Consider the following 18,852-nt stretch of genomic DNA (forward strand, 5'->3'; position numbering starts at 1 on the left):
GAGGAGGAGGGAGGGAGGGAGGCCCTGCTTTGTAGGACCTCCGGTCTAGAACACACTCACTCAAATAACAATCACTTACCTTCCCGACCAGCTTTGCGCTCCGACTTTACTTCCGCCCAGCTCCCGCCGCTCTCTGATGCGAAAACGTCTAGAGTCACATGTAGGCCAGACCGGGTAAGGGCAGTAGTGAACCAGATTCGTTTTTATGACAATCCCTTCATGGTTAGAATTAGATTTTCACTTTCAGATTTTTATTGAATTCAAACTCCATCATCTGCTGTGGTGGGATTCAAACCGAGGTGCCCAGAACATTAATAGTCTTGTAATAACGCCTCTAGATCATCACCTCCCAGATGGTTCACTAATGCCTATTAGGGTTGGAAATCTGCAGTCTTTACCCAGTCTGGTCTCCAGGCCTGCAGCAATTTACTCTTGACTGCCTTCTGAAGTGTTGAGAGTGTGTTGCTGGAAAAGCACAGCAGGTCAGGCAGCATCCGAGGAGCAAGAAAATTGACGTTTCGGACAAAAGCCCTTCATCAGGAATTCCTCATCCTCATTCCTGATGAAGGGCTTTTGCCTGAAACGTTGATTTTCCTGCTCCTCGAATACTGCCTGACCTGCTGTGCTTTTCCAGCACCACACTATCAACTCTGATTTCCAGCATCTGCAGACCTCACTGTCTCTGAAATGGCCTGGAGAGCTAATTAGTTTAAGGAAGACTTGGTGGGGAGGAGGGGGGCAGCAAATGTTGCCATGCCAATGACTCTTAATGAAAGGCAATGGGGGAGAAAGCAAGAACAGGGGACTGAGTTGAATGATCAGCCATGATCCAACTGAATGGCAGAGCCGGCTCGAAGGGCTGAATGGTCTACTGCTAATACTAATCTCTATGTTTTTCTGTCATGTCCATGATCCATACTAGAGTAAAGAGAAACAGATCTACAGGGAGTCAGCAGCAAGAAACAAACTCTATGGACTTTGAGTTCAATTTTTTTCACCACTGAGAACTAGAAGTTACAAATTTCCGAACGTGTCCTAAATTCCAATGTTTTTGCTTTTCTCCTCAGCTGCAGGCCCACTGTATTAAATCACTGTCCTTCACTAATGAACCAGATCCATTCAGTAGGGCCCAAAGTGGCTGCAGTGATCAATGATGTAAAAGTATGCTTTTGCCAAACCAAACAAGCAGGTTCCGATTGGCTGAGGGTAGTGAATAAATCTTAAAAACTGGAACACCAATCCTTTCGGCGTGTAATCTCTCCTGTATTCCACAGGGCTGTTCAATCCTCAGCCAACTCCCTGTCCGTACTTCAGTGCTCTAACGTCTACTCATTCTGCCAAAAGATCTGAACAATTAACTCTGCTTCTCTCTCTCTCTGCAGATGCTGCCACACCTGCTGAGTTTCTCCAGTATTTTTGTTTATATTGTAGTTTTTTTTTTAAGAAGTTGTGGTCACATCTGAAAAGCTGATTCCACTTAGAAATTGAATCAAAGACAGAAACCCACTTCACCAGTGATCGGAACCCATTGCTCCATTTAATTCTGCTTTTCTCCACTTCTGCTTCAGGCTTCCTCATTTTATTTTAATTACTGTTGTGCTCAGAATAAACAAGGAGGAAGTAAATGTCCTGACACAGCTTGTTTAGTGCAGACGGAATTCTTCAATTCACGCACAGCAAGCTCCCACAAACTGCAGTGTGTTCAAGAGCAGATCATCTGTCTTTGTAATGGTGACTGAGAGATAAATTAAGGGCTAGCATACTGCTGACAACTACCCCACTCTTCTTTGAGATAATTCCAGAAGATCTTTTGCACTCGAGAGGGCAGTACATTTCCATGATTCCACATTTTAAGGCAAAGGGTTTTTTTTCCTTTATTCCACTGATATTAGAATTCGAACAGTACAGCACAGGAACAGGCCCTTCGGCCCACGATGCTGTGCCAAACAAATAATGGCACAATGCCAGAAAGGCTGACCTAAAATCAAAGACAACTGTTGCAAGTGAATGTCTTCAGGAGCGGCCTTTTCTTTTGCTGCACTGAAATAACTCCACAGAAGGTGGTATCCCATCACCAAGTCACCCTTTCTTTACACGTGGAGAATCCTTGACACTGATTCAACTTCCTCAGGGCCAGTTCTCAAAGTGGACAGAACCTCTGACACTCCTGTTTATATCTGTCAGCCAGGGCTCCCTGATTTAATCAGATTAGCAGCCCCAATCATGTCCTTCCCTACAGGACATTAGTGAACCAGATGGATTTTTATGATAATCGACAATGAATTTATCGTCATCATTACACTGGTCTTCTGTTCCAAAATAAAGGTTCTGGAGAAGAGTCACTTTTGACTCGAATGTTCACTGTGTTTCTCTCTCCACAGATGGTACTAGTCCTGTTGAGTTTCTCCAGCATTCTGTACATTCAATGGTAGATTCAAACCCATATCCTAGGAACATTCGCCTGGGGTTCTGGATTATTAATCCAGCAACATTACCACAACACCCCGTCATTATGGAAAAGTATAGTGTGTAAAGTCAAACCACATGCTGATAATGTGTGCATTGTGGCTCTGGCTGGAGGACTGTGCTGATTTTTAAGATCCTCTATTCTATGAGCCATCCTATTTGTATAAATGTTTTAATTCAATCATGAACATGGCTAAATTGTATCCCTTTATTACCATTATCACTTGAGACTTTCAGCAGGTTTGTTTAAAGTAGCACAGATGACTAAATTTTATTCCAAGATTAAACAATGTGCCCTTAAACCCAAACACACACATTCACACAACAAATTAGACAACGCTGTAAATTCTTTTTTTAGAAAAAGCAAAGGGGAGATATCAAAAATTTAGGCCAAGAGTCTGAACTCCAAGGATTTATGGTTTTCTGAGTTTCCTGTTGATGAAATCAAAATGTTGACCACTGTGGAATGGTGGAAGATCTTCAGATTCCAGTTCAGATGGAAAGTCAGTTAGACTTGAGTCTTTGATTAGAAGTAAAAGTTTAGCTTTCAGGTTTTATGATCTTGTCAAATGTATTAATATTTCAAACTTTCTCAAGGACCCAGATATTTTCCTAAACTTTGTTAGACTAGGAATGTAGTAGGTTCTGGATCATCAGCCTTCAGTACTGTCACCAGACTGTTGTCAGGGAGCCAGAGCCTTTAGCAGTGTCCAGTGCTTAATGAATTTCTTGATATCAATTGGAGTGAATTGAATTGGCTGAAGACTGGTATCTGTGATGCTAGGGACCACTGGAGGAGGCTGAGATGGATCATCCACTCGGCACTTCTGACTGAAGATCGTTACAAATTCTTCATCTTTATCTTTTGCACTGATACAGAATCCCTATAATGTGGAAACAGGCTCTTCGGCCCAACAGGTCCACACCCACCCTCTAAAGCGTAACCCACTCCAGACCCATTCCCCTACACCCCCCTGAACACTATGGGAAATTTAGCATGGCCAATTTACCTAACCTACACATCTTTGGATTGAGGGAGGAAACTGGAGCAAACCCACACAGACACAGAGAGAATGTGCAAACTCCACCCAAGGCAGGGATCAAACCTGGGCCCCTGGCACTGTGAGGCAGCAGTGCTAACCACTGAGCCACTGTGCGTTCTCTCCCCCAAATGTGCTAGGCTCTTCCATCATTGAAGATGGGGATATTTGTGCAGTCTCACAAGACTGTTGTGAGTTGTTTAATTATTGATTAAGTATCCACCACCATTCACAACCTGATGTGATAGGGCTAAGGTCTCATTGTTGGCTGTGGGATCACACAGCTCTGTCTATCACTTGCTGCTTATTTTGTGTCTGTAAGTAATCCTAATTTGGTAGCTTCACCAGGTTGACACCTCACTGCATTGCACTGCTTCTGGCATTCCTTCCTGTACGCTTCATTGAATTATGGTTCATGTTAGGGAAGCCTATTCCCAGGACATGGAGTCAGCATCAAATTCCCAAGTGAAACATTTAAAGTGTTCTTGTCATGCTTCGGGTAGCATTGTGGCTCAGTGGTTAGCACTGCTACCTCACAGCGCCAGGGACCTAGGTTCGATTCCACCCTTGGGTGGCTGTCCAAGTAGATTTTGCACATTCTCCCCTGTCTGTGCAGGTTCCCTCCAAGTACTACCACAATCCAATGATGTGCAGGTCAGGTGAATTGGCCATGCTAAATTGTCCATAGTGTTCAGAGATGTGTAGGTTAGACGAATTAGTCAGGGGGAAATATAGGGTAAGGGAATGGGTTTGGATGGATTACTCTTCGGAGAGTCAGTATGGATTTGTTGGACCAAAGGGCCTGTTTCCATACTGTAGGGATTCTATTCTCACTTCCATTGTCTACCATGTGATGTAGCTGAGACTCAGGACCTGCACAGAGATTCTCTGGCATTCTGACTACATCAGCCAGGCCAGCTCAGTTGTGACTGTCTCAGTATGGTGTGGGCATCTGGCAGAGCAGTTCCGTCAAGTACCTCAGTGTCTGCCATCTTGTCCTGCCACTTGACTTTCAGTAGGCTCCAGGGATAACTCAGATGAAAGCAGCTAGCACTGATATGCAATCCAAGTCTCAGATTTGTGGAGAAGAGTGGGTGGACATGTCACTCTACCCAGTCCTCCCACAGGTGGGAACACAATAGATAATGACTCAACATTGTAATGTTCAGTAATTTCCCACCTCCCACCTCTGTGGGGCTGATAAGCTTCCATCCTTTGTGTCCACATAGCTTACTCTCCAACCTGCCTTTGGATCAAGAGCAAATACGGATGCATCACTCTCAGCCTTTTCAACATTGGGGTGACACAGTGGCTCAGTGGTTAGCACTGCTGCCCTACAGTGCCAGGGAGCCAGGTTTGATTCCAGCCTTGGGCAACTATCTACGTGGGGTTTGCTCATTCTGCCTGTGTCTGAGTGGGTTTCCTCCCACAGTCCAAAGATGTGCAGGTCAGGTAAATTGGCCATGCCAAATTGCCCATGGGTTTAGGTGCATTCATCAGAGGGAAATGGGTCTGGGTTGGTTACTCTTTGGAGAGTCAGTGTGGACATGGGAAACGCTGTAGGGAATCTAATCTAATCTAAGATACCTTAGGCACTGCAGTGTCCCACTGATTACAGCCTGACAGCTTACAAGTGCCCCATTTATCCTTATTCTCTGTTTCCTATCTTTCGACCAGTCCTCTACCCACACTATTATCCCAAAAACAACTCTTAGCAAGCCTTTTAATAGGGAGGCCACTGGTGTCTTGGTAATTCCTGAACCCTAGATTAATGTCCTGTGAATGTGAGTTCAAGTCCCACTATGGCAGATGGTGAAAACTGAACCTAATAGAAGTCTGGAATTAATAAGCTAGTCTCTTGATTGCTGATTAAAAACCTGATTGGTTCACTAAAGTCCTTTCAATTGTAGAATCTCTACAGGGCATAAAGACTCAGCACATTGAGTCTGCACCGACCCTCTGAAGAGCATCCCACATAAATCCAACCCCATACCCTATTCACGTAATCCTGTGTTTGCATGACTCATGCACCTGCACATCCCTGGACCCTGTGGGCAGTTTAGCCTGACCATTCCACTCTAACCTGCACATCCCTGGACCCTGTGGGCAGTTTAACCTGGCCAACCCACCCTAACCTGCACATCCCTGGACCCTGTGGGCAGTTTAGCCTGACCAATCCACCCTAACCTGCACATCCCTGGACCCTGGGTGCGATTTAGCCTGGCCAATCCACCCTAACATGCACATCCCTGGACCCTGTGGGCAGTTTAACCTGGCCAATCCACGCTAACCTGCACATCCCTGGACTCTGTGGGCAGTTTAACCGGGCCAATCCACGCTAACCTGCACATCCCTGGACCCTGTGGGCAGTTTAGCCTGGTCAATCCACCCTAACCTGCAAATCCCTGGAACCTGTGGGCAGTTTAACCTGGCCAATCCACGCTAACCTGCACATCCCTGGACCCTGTGGGCAGTTTAGCCTGACCATTCCACTCTAACCTGCACATCCCTGGACCCTGTGGGCAGTTTAACCTGGCCAATCCACACTAACCTGCACATCCCTGGACCCTGTGGGCAGTTTAGCCTGACCAATCCACCCTAACCTGCACATCCCTGGACCCTGTGGGCAGTTTAGCCTGACCAATCCACCCTAACCTGCAAATCCCTGGAACCTGTGGGCAGTTTAACCTGGCCAATCCACGCTAACCTGCACATCCCTGGACCCTGTGGGCAGTTTAGCCTGGCCAATCCACCCTAACCTGCACATCCCTGGACCCTGTGGGCAGTTTAGCCTGGCCAATCCACCCTAACCTGCACATCCCTGGACCCTGTGGGCAGTTTAGCCTGACCAATCCACCCTAACCTGCACATCCCTGGACCCTGTGGGCAGTTTAGCCTGACCAATCCACCCTAACCTGCACATCCCTGGACCCTGTGGGCAGTTTAGCCTGGCCAACCCACCCTAACCTGCACATCCCTGGACCCTGTGGGCAGTTTAACCTGGCCAATCCACACTAACCTGCACATCCCTGGACCCTGTGGGCAGTTTAGCCTGACCAATCCACCCTAACCTGCACATCCCTGGACCCTGTGGGCAGTTTAGCCTGGCCAACCCACCCTAACCTGCACATCCCTGGACCCTGTGGGCAGTTTAACCTGGCCAATCCACACTAACCTGCACATCCCTGGACCCTGTGGGCAGTTTAGCCTGACCAATCCACCCTAACCTGCACACCTTTATAGAAGGAAGCTGTTGCCCTGACCTGGTCTGATCTATGTTTGAAATCAAAGCAATGTAGTTGACCTTTGGACAATAAATGCTATCCTTGCCAGTGATACCTATATCTCACAAATGAATAAAATATGCTAATAAACTCCAGGTTATACAGCCCTTAGCTTTGTGTCATTTCATATTTTCAAGAAAATAGTTGAACTGGAGATGGTACAATGAAAGTCAATTCAATTGGGCCCTGAGATAAGTGGGATAAATGAAGAGGTGTCTGGAAGAGGAAGGGGTGCTGTCATTGGACACATATGGTTTTGAAGGACTTGACACGGTAAATGCTGAGAGGCTGATTCAGGGAATCTAACTCAGTGGGGCACAGCCTCAGAATACTGGGCTGTATGTTTAGGAATGTCATGGGCAGTTGTCAAAATATGGAATTCTCAGAGATGAAAAGATGTTTATCACACAGAAGAAGGCATCTTGGCCCATCACATACATGCAAGATTGATTACACTAATCCTTTCCCCCAGTTATGACCAGGCCAGTGAACACCTTCAATGTCACATGCATTTCTGCCTCAACTATTCTTTCAGACAGTGAGATCCAGAATCTCGTCACTCTCTCAGTGAAAATCTTTTCTTTTTCTTTCAATTCTCCTTTTAGCCTTGCACCCTTTACCTTCAATCTCTGCCTCCTGGTTATTGACCCCTATATTGATGGAAATAGTGTATTATTCATCTTATCTATGCCTGCTGTAATATTATTCAACTCCATTAAGTCACCTTTCAAATCTCACTGTGCCAAGTAAAACAAGTGCAGCCCATCCACTAAAGGCAATATAGACGCTGGAAATCAGACCAAAGTGTTAACTCTGCTTCTCTCTCCACTGATGTTGCCAGACCTGCTGAGTTTCTCCAGCAGTCTGTGTTGATCCAACCTTATGAATCTTTCCTCATAGTTCAGATCCTCCAGCCCAGGTAGCATCCTGGAGAATTTCCTCTGCCTCTCTCGACTGCATATGCTTTCTAGCCAAGTTATCTGCCCACTCCCGGCTACCTTCAAGGTTGTGTACGCCAAGGCACATCTCATCTTCAGTCCATTCCACTTCCTACCATTCCGAATGCAATCCTTTCTCTTGTTAGCCCTCTGCAAGTGACCCTTTTTCTGGGTAGAATTCCATTTGCCACTGGCTCTGCCCAGTTGACCACTCAGTTGTTTACAGCTACCCTCCTCACTATTTACCCCCAATGTTGCCTCGAATGGTTTCTACCAGAGTGAGAACCATCAGAATCCATAGGGAAGCAGGTCCCGGGGTTGGGAGCAATAAGTCGGCATGTTTAGTGTGTTGTATCGCGTTTTCCCAGCAACCATACAGCTTCGAGTGTGTGTCATCCATGAGCTTCTTGGTCACAGTAACATACAAGTAAACGGTAGGGCTGGTGAGGGCAGGCTGATGGCTTAGCAGTATCATCGCTAGGCTACAAATCCAGCAACCCAGGTAAGGTTCTGGGAGCCTCGTTTCAAATCCCACCACAGCAGATAGTGGGATTTGAATTCAATGTCTTTTTTATAAAAATCTGATAATTAAGAACCTAATGATGGCCATGAAACCATTGTCAATTATTGGAGAAAAACCCATCTGATTCACTAATGTCTTTTAGGGAAGGAAATTGCCATCCTTATCTGGTCTGGCCTACATGTGACTCCAGACCAGGTAAGGATGGCAATTTCCAATGTGGTTGCAGACCAGTGTGGTTGACTCTTAACTGTCCTCTGGGCAATTAGGGATGGGCAGTAAATGCTCACCCAGCAAGCGACATCCCATCCTGTGAATGACTTTTTAAAAAGCACTCTATTGAAAGAAAGGGATCATTCAAAGGGATTGTTTGGCATGTCTTTGTTATTTGAGGCTCAGGAAGCAGATCCAGAGTGAGTTAGCACAGACAGCTCACACTGAGGAGCTCCTGAGAGTTATTTATATTCAAAACGGAATTCTGATGAGCAATTGGAGACATCCTCAGAGACCTGTGGACAAAGGATGAACAACTGTTCATCAAATAGTGGTACTGACCCGAGATTGTAAGGAGATATTGTGAGTAGAACATGAAGGCACGGGTGGCACGGTGGCTACAGCGCCAGGGATCTGGGTTCCATTCCAGCCTTGGCGATTGTTTGTGTGGAGTTTGCACATTCTCCCCGTGTTCTGCATAGGTTTCCTCCCACAATCTAAAGGTGTGCAGGTTAGGTGGATTGGCCATACTAAGTTGCCCATAGTGTTCAGGGTTGTGTAGGTTAGGTACATTAGTCAGGGTTAAATGTAGAGCAATAGGGTAGGAGGAATGGGTCTGGGTGGGTTGCTTTTCGGAGGGTCAGTGTGGATTTGTTGAGCCAAATGGCCTGATTCCACACCGTAGGGATTCTATGGCAGGACATATAGAAATACAGACTCAGACATTGATAAACAGGTATTTTACATGAGCCAAGATATAAAGATGTAAAATTTTGTAAAATGTGTCATATATATCAGGTATCTGGAAACCTCACTGTGATACCCAGATCAGTTTTTGAAGAACTATTCAGTCGAGTGTCCCTAGATTGTGTCAGCCTATTAGACCAAAACAAAAGCATTGCATCGATTTCTCCTTACAATTATGGCTTTGGCAATCTGTATTTCCAAAGGTCCATTAGACCAGAACATGTAATAGTAGGCAGATCAGACTCTTCTTCAAACCTATTTGGTGTCCTGAAATCTCTTAGGTGTTTTTCTCTTGCTGACTTGCTGTCAGGGTTTTTGCTCTCCTACGGTGCCTTGATGTTTGATTTACTGCTTACTGATAATTTATTATTTTCTTATTCTGAAACAATATAATTAATTTCACATAATTGTCTGTTTTACAGTTTCTAATCGTCTTGCCAATAAGCCACTGCCTACAGCCGGTCCCACAGCACCCAATCTGCCCCCTCGCCCTCCAATCGGCAAACCACCTGAGATCATGTAAGTAAACTGGCACAAGAGGGCAGTAAGACTCCAGTTGGTACCTTGGTTTTCACTGGTTGACCAATGAACGTTCACCATTCTCTGGTGACTGTCAGACTACTGGTTAGATGCTGCAGATGGCTCTAACTCCATTCCTCTTGCACTGAGATGTGTGCTACAGAAATTAATTATGGAGAGAGATTGGAGAGACTGGGTTTGTCTGTATGGGTTTTCTCCCAGTGCTCCGGTTTCCTCCCACAGTCCAAAGATTGGACAGTAGAGGAGCCTGAAGGGATATGATTGAGATATATAAAATGAAGAGGGTCAAAGATAAGATAGATAGGAAGCAACTTTACTCCTGGGTGGAAGGATCAGTGACCAGGGGCATAGATTTAAGGTGAGCGATGGGATGTATAGACAGGGCATTCCACAGGGAATCTGGGACTAGCTGCCTGTCAGGGTGGTAGAGGTACAATCTATCATCACACTGAAGAAGTCGGGCAGCTCAATGGCCCAGTGGTTGGCACTGCTGCCTCACAGGGACCTGGGTTCAATTCCAGCTTGGGACAACTGTCTGTGTGGAGTTTGCATGTTCTCCCCATGTCTGCAAGGGTTTCCTCCTAGTGTTCCGTTTTCATCCCACAGGCCAAAGATGTGCAGGTTAGGGTGGATTAGCCATGGGAAATGCAGGTGACAGGGATGGAGTGGGTCTGGGTGGGATGCTCTTCAGAGGATTGGTTATGGACATAGTGATGTCTTGGTGATCATCTTCAAAGATAATTTTGTTGGCAGATAGGATCAGGGTAAACCCTAAGGCTTTCTATAGGTATTTAAGGAATAAAAGACTGACAAGAGTAAGATTAGGGCCAATCAAGGATAGTAGTGGGAAATTGTGTGTGGAGTCAGAGGAGAAAGGGGAAGCACTAAGTGAATATTTTTTGACAGTATTTGCTCTAGAAAATGACAATGTTGTCGAGGAGAATACTGGGATACAGGCTACTAGACTAAGTGGGATTGAGGTTCACAAGGAAGAGGTATTAGAAATCCTGCAGAGTGTGAAAATAGATAAGTCCCCTGGGTCGGATGGGATTTATCCTAGGATCCTCTGGGAAGCCAGGGAGGAGATTGCCGAGCCTTTGGCATTGATCTTTAAATCGTCATTGTCTACAGGAATAGTGCCAGAAGACTGGAGGATAGCAAATGTGGTTCCACTGTTCAAGAAGGGGAGAAGAGACAATCCTGATAATTATAGACCAGTGAGCCTTACTTCAGTTGTTGGTAAAGTGTTGAAAAAGGTTATAAGAGATAGGATTTATAATCATCGAGAAAAGAATAATTTGATTCGAGATAGTCAGCACGGTTTTGTGAAGGGTATGTCATGCCTCATAAACCTTATTGAGTTCTTTGAGAAGGTGACCAAACAGGTAGATGAGAGTAAACCGGTTGATGTGGTGTATATGGATTTCAGCAAGGTGTTCGATAAGGTTCCCCACAGTAGGCTATTGTACAAAATGCAGAGGAATGGATTGTGGGAGATATAGCAGTTTGGATCAGTAATTGGCTTGCTGAAAGAAGACAGAGGGCGGTGGTTGATGGGAAATATTCATCCTGGAGTCCAGTTACTAGTGGTGTACAGCAAAGGTCAGTGTTGGGTCCACTGCTGTTCGTCAATTTTATAAATGACCTGGATGAGGATGTTGAAGGGTGGTTTAGTAAATTTGCAGACGACACTAAGGTTGGTGGAGTTGTGGATAGTGATGAAGGATGTTGTAGGTTACAGAGAGACATAGATAAGCTGCAGAGCTGGGCTGAGAGGTGGTAAATGGAGTTTAATGCGGACAAGTGTGAGGTGATTCACTTTGGTCGGAGTAACCGGAATTCAAAGTACTGGGCTAATGGTAAGATTCTTGGTAGCGCAGATGAGCAGAGAGATCTCAGTGTCCATGTACACAGACCCTTGAAAGTTGCCACCCAGGTTGACAGGGTTGTTAAGAAGGCATACAGTGTTTTAGCTTTTATTAACAGAGGGATCGAGTTCCGGAACCATGAGGTTATGCAGCCGCACTTGGAGTATTGTGTACAGTTCTGGTCACCGCATTATAAGAAGGATGTGGAAGCTTTGGAAAAGGTGTAGAGGCGATTTACTAGGGTGTTGCTTGGTATGGAGGGAAGGTCTTACGAGGAAAGGCTGAGGGACTTGAGGCTATTTTCGTTAGAGGGAAGAAGGTTGAGAGAGACATATAAGATAATCAGAGGGTTAGTTAGGGTGGACAGGGAGAGCCTTTTTCCAAGTATGGTGATGGCGAGCACAAGGGGGCATAGCTTTAAATTGAGGGGTGATAGATATAGGACAGATGTCAGAGGTAGTTTCTTTACTCAGAGAGTAGTAAGGGTATGGAATGCTTTGTCTGTAACGGTAGTAGATTCGCCAACTTTAAGTACATTTAATTCGTCACTGGACAAGCATATGGATGTACATGAAATAGAGTAGATTAGATGGGCTTCAGATTGGTATGACTGGTCGGCACAACATCGAGGGCCGAGGGGCCTGTACTGAGCTGCAATGTTCTATGTTCTATGTTCTATAAGTTGTGGAATGTTAGCCACAGATTGGAAGGTGCAAATGAAACCCACAGTATTTAAGAAAGGAAGGAGGAAGTAAACAACAGACCAGAACTGACATCAGTGGTAGGAAAAATACTAGAATTGAGATATTTTCTAACCAACAAATTCATAGATATTATATGATACCCACAGAGCAAGTGAGACTTTAACCTAGGTCTCCGAGCTCAACGTAGGGACATACCACTGTGCCAGAAGAAACCCTCTACCATCGATCCTTAAGCATTTGATAACTGAACATCTGGTAAATAATGACCTATTTTGGCTGAGTCAACACGGAATAATGAGGGGAAAGTCATGTTTGATAAACTGGTTAGAGTTTTTTGAGGATATAACTTGCAAAGTAGATAAAGGGTAGCCAATGGATTTTTAGAATGCTTTCAACTAGATTCCCCCCAGATTAGCCAGAAAATCTGGTGCACATGAGATAGGATGTAATAAACTGGTGAAGATTGGAAACCTTTTAGTGGAATGAAAACAGGAATGAATAAAGAGGTCACTCATGGTTAGGGAGTTGTGACTGGTGCAGTATCACAAGAAACAGGACTTGGTCCCGAGCTGTTAACAGTTTGTTAAGTTATTTGAATGGGGAAGAAAATGTACAAAGAACAAACAACAAAGAAAATTTACAGCCCAGGAACAGGCCCTTCGGCCCTCCAAGCCTGAGCCGATCCAAATCCACTGTCTAAACCTATCGCCCAATTCCTAAGCATCTGTATCCCACTGCTCCCCACCTACTCAAGCATCTGTCCAGACGCAAGTTAAATGAATCTACCATGCCTGCCTCTACCACCTCTGCTGGCAACGCGTTCCAGGCACCTACCACCATCTGAATAAAGTACTTGCCATGTATATCTCCCTCAAACTTTCCACCTCTCACCTTGAATGTGTGACCTCTCATTATTGAATCCCTCACCCTGGGAAAAAGCTTATCTCTATCTACCCTGTCGATACCCTTCATGATTTTGTAGATCTCAATCAGGTCCCCCCTCAATCTCCTTTTTCATAATGAAACAATCCTAACCTACTCAACCTCTCTTCATAGCTAACACCTTCCATACCAGGCAACATCTTCGTAAACCTTCTCTGCACCCTCTCTAAAGTGTCCTCATCCTTTTGGTAATGTGGCAACCAGAACTGTACACAGTATTCTAAATGCGGCCGAACCAAAGTCTTGTACAATTTTAACATGACCTGCCAGCTCTTATACTCAATACCCCTGACACAAACTACATGGTAATGTATGTTATGATGGAGCTGCAAGGATAAGGACTGAGGATTAAGGGGAGCTGGACAACTTGAGGAGTGGGCAAGAACATAGCTGGTGGAATATTATGAGGATAACAGTGAGATTATCCGCTTTGCTAGAGGGATCAGACCAGCAGAGTATTCCTTGAATGTTGAGAGATTGGAAAAGATCACTGTCCAAAAGGATTTGGGCGTCTTTGTTCATAAGTCACTCATAGCTAACGAGTAGCTGCAGCATGCTATTAGGAAGGGAAAGGTATATAATTAGCCTCCATTGCAAAAGGAATTGAGTGCAGGAGTAAAACTGTCTGGCTTGAATATTATAGCAAGTTTGTGAGACTACGTTGTGTAAAGTTCTGACCCCCTTACCTATGGAAGACTCTGATTGCCATAGAGAAAGTGCAGCAGAGGTTCAGCCGACTGATTAGCAGGATTAGTTTCGCAGGACCTGGGTCTGCATTTCTGAGAATTTCGGAGGATGTGCAGCGACCTAATTGAAACTTACAAAACTCATACAGAGTTCAGTGTGGGAGAAGCAGAATTGCTGGAGTTGGCAATGAGCTCGAACTAGGGGACACAGTCTCAGAGTAAAGGGCAGAGTGCTTAATAAGACTGAGATTAAGAGGAATTTCTTTACTCAAAAAGCAGAGAATCTTGAGAATTCTCTGGCCCAGAATGCAATGGGCTCAGTTATTGAGACAGGAGATTGAGCAATTTCGTGACCTCTAGGGATACAGGGGTAATGCGGGAAAATGGCATTGAAATAGATGATTTTTAAAATTTCATTCATAGGAGGTGTGCATCGCTGGCTGGGTCCAGCATTTATTGCTTGTCTCTAGTTGCCTCTTGAGATGATGGGAGGGTCAGCTGCCTTCTTGAAGTGGTTTCACCAGTTTTCCTCATTTCCCCTCTTCCACTTTACCCCATTTCCAACCTTCCAGCTCAGCACTGTCCTCTTGAACTATCCCATCGGTCCATCTTCCTTCTATCCACTTCACCCTTCCCTGCGATCTATCACCTTTAGCCCCCATCTCCATCCACCTATTGCATTCTCAACTACCTTCCCCCAGCCCCTCCCCCTTCCCATTTATCTGTCCATCCCGAGGCTCCCAGTCTCCTGATGAAAGTCTCTGGCCTGAAACGTCAATTTTCCTGCTCTTCGGATGCTGCATGAGCTGCTGTGCTTTTCCAGCACCACACTCTTGGCTGCAGTCCATGTTCTGTAAGTTGACCCACAATTCCCTTAGGGAGAGAATTCCAGGATTTTGACACAGCGACAGTGAAGGAACAGAAATAAAATCTTTCCTCAAACTGCATTTTCCAAGTGCCACCACCCCCACACACATCACCTAGCAAGTTGACGACAGCAGGTATATAAGAATCTCACATTCTGCAAGTTCCCCTTCAAACCACACACTATCGTCACTTCAAAGCATGGGCAGGATTTTATAGATGGAGAGGTTTTCCAACCAACTACCCAAAGACTTGGCTGCATTCGAACACATCTTTCTGATCACAGCGGTTTAATGTTCTGAGGACAATTAGTTGGTTGAAAATAGGACTATTCCCCCTCACTTGAGTAAGCTGGTGTTTTCCCCCATTTTGCTCCCTGACAATCAGGAGCAGAATCCAAGCCTAGGGTAGTGGTTGACAGGGACAGAAGGGTTAAGGAAGGCTTGAAGATTTCCTCTTAAAATGACCTGCTAATCATCACCATCATGTGAGATATGGGAAGAGAATCTGCTAGGGCAAGAGATTGCAAGAAGTTTGAGTCAGCACTGTGACAATAGGAGGACACTAAGCTCAAAGTGGAGAATGATCAGGAGCAGGCGTTCTGAGATGAGAAGAATATTTGCTGGAGTGAGACATTCTTTGAGAGGAAATGTTCCTGTTCTGGTTATGTCTTTACGATCCCGAATAATGTTCAAGGGACCTGTCTTCAAATCCCACCAATGGCAACCATCTAAACATTGTCGATTATTGTCAACACCCATCTGGGCCACGAATGTCCTTTAGGGAAGGAAATTGGTCATCCTTACCTGGTCTGGCCTACACATGGCTCCAGACCCACATTAATGTGGCTGACTTTTAACTGGCCTCTCCTGTGGCCTAGCAAGTCATTCCACTCTTGCGTAATAAATGTTATCCCAGCAAGCAACATGTGAACAAATAATAACAAAAAGCTGCAAAATCTTGATTGATCTTCAGCTACAACTTAATCTCTTTACCCAGCGAATGTGAAACACAGGGAGCCATTGAGTCATTTCTGGGAAGCTAGGATTATGAACAAGGAGCAAGACTAGGCTATTCGGCCCATTGCCAACATTTGCCAAGACTATAGCTGTAACCTCAACTCCATGTTCCACTTACCCCGATAGGCTTCAACTCTCTTGTTGAAGAATCAATCTACCTCTGCCTTAAAAGTAGTCAGTGATCACTGTGGTCCCGCATTCTAGTCTTTCCAATGAGGGTAAACATCTTTCAGCATCCACCCTGGCAAGTTCCCTCAGGAACGTACATTTCAAATAAATGAGAGCGTAAGTAATGGAAGGAAAATATTGAGAGATTTACGTGGAGAGAGATGGACTAGTTAGGCCAAATGGTCAGCTTCTGGACATTAAAATCTGGTTCAATTCTTTAATGTCTGAAGGCGGAAATGACATTGCAGGGTCCCCCGAAAACATAAACAAAGCACTGAACTACGTCTGAAAGGGTGAGTGAGGTCAGGCGTGGCACAGGAAATGAAGAAAGGTCACCTGAGGTTATTCTGGTACACCACAGAAATTAATCAAATAGCCTGATTTGTATTGCCCTGTGGTCTTTAACTAATGGTGTGTGAATTCCAAAACAATGCAACTGAAGCAGCAATCGTTGGTCAATTCATGAAAACCAGCAAAATACAAGAAGGAAGTCACGATGTTAGGAAAATGGAGCGAGTGTAGCTCATGATCATTCAGGGATGTGACCAAGCCTTTGTATGAAATTTTCAAACGATTGTTTGTAGAACACCACTGAGATCAGGCTCATCAGTCTATAGTTTCCTGGCTTGTCCTTACCACCCTTCTTAAACAGTGGCACCACGTTTGCCAATCTCCAGTCTTCCGGCACCTCACCTGTGACTATCGATGATACAAATATCTCAGCAAGAGGCCCAGTAATCACTTCTCTAGCTTCCCACAGAGTTCTCGGGTACACCTGATCAGGTCCTGGGAATTTATCCACCTTTATCCGTTTCAAGACATCCAGCACTTCCTCCTCTGTAATCTGGACATTTTGCAAGATGTCACCATCTATTTCCCTACAGTCTATATCTTCCATATCCTTTTCCACAGTAAATACTGATCCACACAAAGGCCGCCTTGCTGATCTTTGAAGGGCCCTATACTCTCCCTAGTTACCCTTTTTCCTTAATATATTTGTAAAAGCCCTTTGGATTCTCCTTAATTCTATTTGCCAAAGCTATCTCATGTCCCCTTTTTGCCTTCCTGATTTCTCTCTTAAGTGTACTCCTACTTTCTTTATACTCTTCTAAGGATTCACTCGAGCTATCCTGTCTTTACCTGACATACGCTTCCTTCTTTTTCTTAACCAAACCCTCAATTTCTTTAGTCATCCAGCATTCCCTATACCTACCAGCATTCCCTTTCACCCTGACAGGAATATACTTTCCCTGGATTCTTGTTATCTCATTTCTGAAGGCTTCCCATTTTCCAGCCATCCCTTTACCTGCGAATATCTGCCTCCAATCAGTTTTCGAAAGTTGTTGCCTAATACCGTCAAAATTGGCCTTCCTCCAATTTAGAACTTCAACTTTCAGATTGGTCTATCCTTTTCCAACACTATTTTAAAACGAATAGAATTATAGTCACTGGCCCCAAAGTGCTACCCCACTGACACCTCAGCCACCTGCCCTGCCTTATTTCCTAAGGGCAGATGGAGTTTAATTCAGATAAATACAAGGTGCTGCATTTTGGGAAAGCAAATCTTAGCAGGACTTATACACTTAATGGTAAGATCCTAGGGAGTGTTGCTGAACAAAGAGACCTTGGAGTGCAGGTTCATAGCTCCTTGAAAGTGGAGTTGCAGGTAGATAGGATAGTGAAGAAGGTGTTTGGTATGCTTTCCTTTATTGATCAGAGTATTGAGTACAGGAGTTGGAAGGTCATGTTGCAGCTGAACAGGACATTGGTTAGGCTACTGTTGGAATAATGCGTGCAATTCTGGTCTCCTTCCTGTGGGAAAGATGTTGTGAAACTTGAAAGGGTTCAGAAAAGATTTACAAGGATGTTGCTACAGGGAGAGGCTGAACAGGCTGGGGCTGTTTTCCCCGGGGCGTCGGAGGCAGAAGGATGACCTTATAGAGGTTTACAAAATTATGAGGGGCATGGATAGGATAAATAGTCAAAGTCTTTTCCCTGGGGTGGGGGAGTCCAGAACTAGAGGGTATCAGTTTAGGGTGAGAGGGGGAAAAATATAAAAGAGACCTGAGGGGCAACTTTTTCAACAGAGGGTGGTACGTGTATGGAATGAGCTGTCAGAGGATGTGGTGGAGACTGGTACAATTACAACATTTAAGAGGCATTTGGATGGGTATATGAATAGGAAGGGTTTGGAGGGATATGGGCCAGGTGCTGGCAGGTGGTACTAGATTGGGTTGGGATATCTGGTCGGCGTGGACAGGTTGGACCGAAGGGTCTGTTTCCATGCTGTACATCTCTATGACTCTAATTTGGTAAACCAGCCTTTTCAGCATTTGGTGGTTTTGCCTTTTATGCGATGCTGGGTTTAGGGGCAGGTCTGGAGAGAGGAAGAACAAACCCTGTCCCACTGAGAGTCACGCAGTCACTGGAGAGCATTGGACAATGCTGCCAAACTCTAGATCAGGAGTGAAACAGTACCGTCCCTCCGTAGTTTCCTCAAACCTAGAGGGTGTATAACTCCAGCTTGCTCAGGGCTGGAGTTCTGTTCAGTGGCTCACACAGATCACAATGTTCCCTGTTCCAGTCCAGGATTACTCTGCATCGAGAGGTTCGCCTGTGGCCACTGTGAACACGAATGGCTTTGAAAATATTTAAATGCTTGACAACAACCATTTTTGGAATTTTCCAAGTGATCAGCAGGTCCTCTCATAATGCCGTCTGCTCAGAGGTGCTAGGGATGGACAGTATCAGAAAGTAGGAGCAGCAGGAGGCCATTTGGCCCTTTGGGTCTGCTCCACCATTCAATATGATCATGGCTAGTCCTCGTTCTCAATGTCATATCCGCACTTCCTC

At 45.0% G+C, this 18,852-nt stretch overlaps 1 protein-coding gene across 3 annotated transcripts in view; it reads left to right on the forward strand.

Moving 5' to 3' along the window:
• The window catches only part of LOC140494106 (FYN-binding protein 1-like), a 190,366-nt gene that overhangs the window by 92,392 nt on the left and 79,122 nt on the right, over nt 1–18,852 (forward strand). For all 3 annotated transcript variants that reach the window (XM_072593080.1, XM_072593103.1, XM_072593092.1), the window contains exon 3: nt 9,631–9,727. In XM_072593080.1, the coding sequence (XP_072449181.1) occupies nt 9,631–9,727 (97 nt within the window). The remainder of the gene's footprint in view (nt 1–9,630; nt 9,728–18,852) is intronic.

The sequence above is a fragment of the Chiloscyllium punctatum genome, chromosome 2 (genome assembly GCF_047496795.1).
Source record: "Chiloscyllium punctatum isolate Juve2018m chromosome 2, sChiPun1.3, whole genome shotgun sequence".
NCBI classification, from domain to species: Eukaryota; Metazoa; Chordata; class Chondrichthyes; order Orectolobiformes; family Hemiscylliidae; genus Chiloscyllium; species Chiloscyllium punctatum.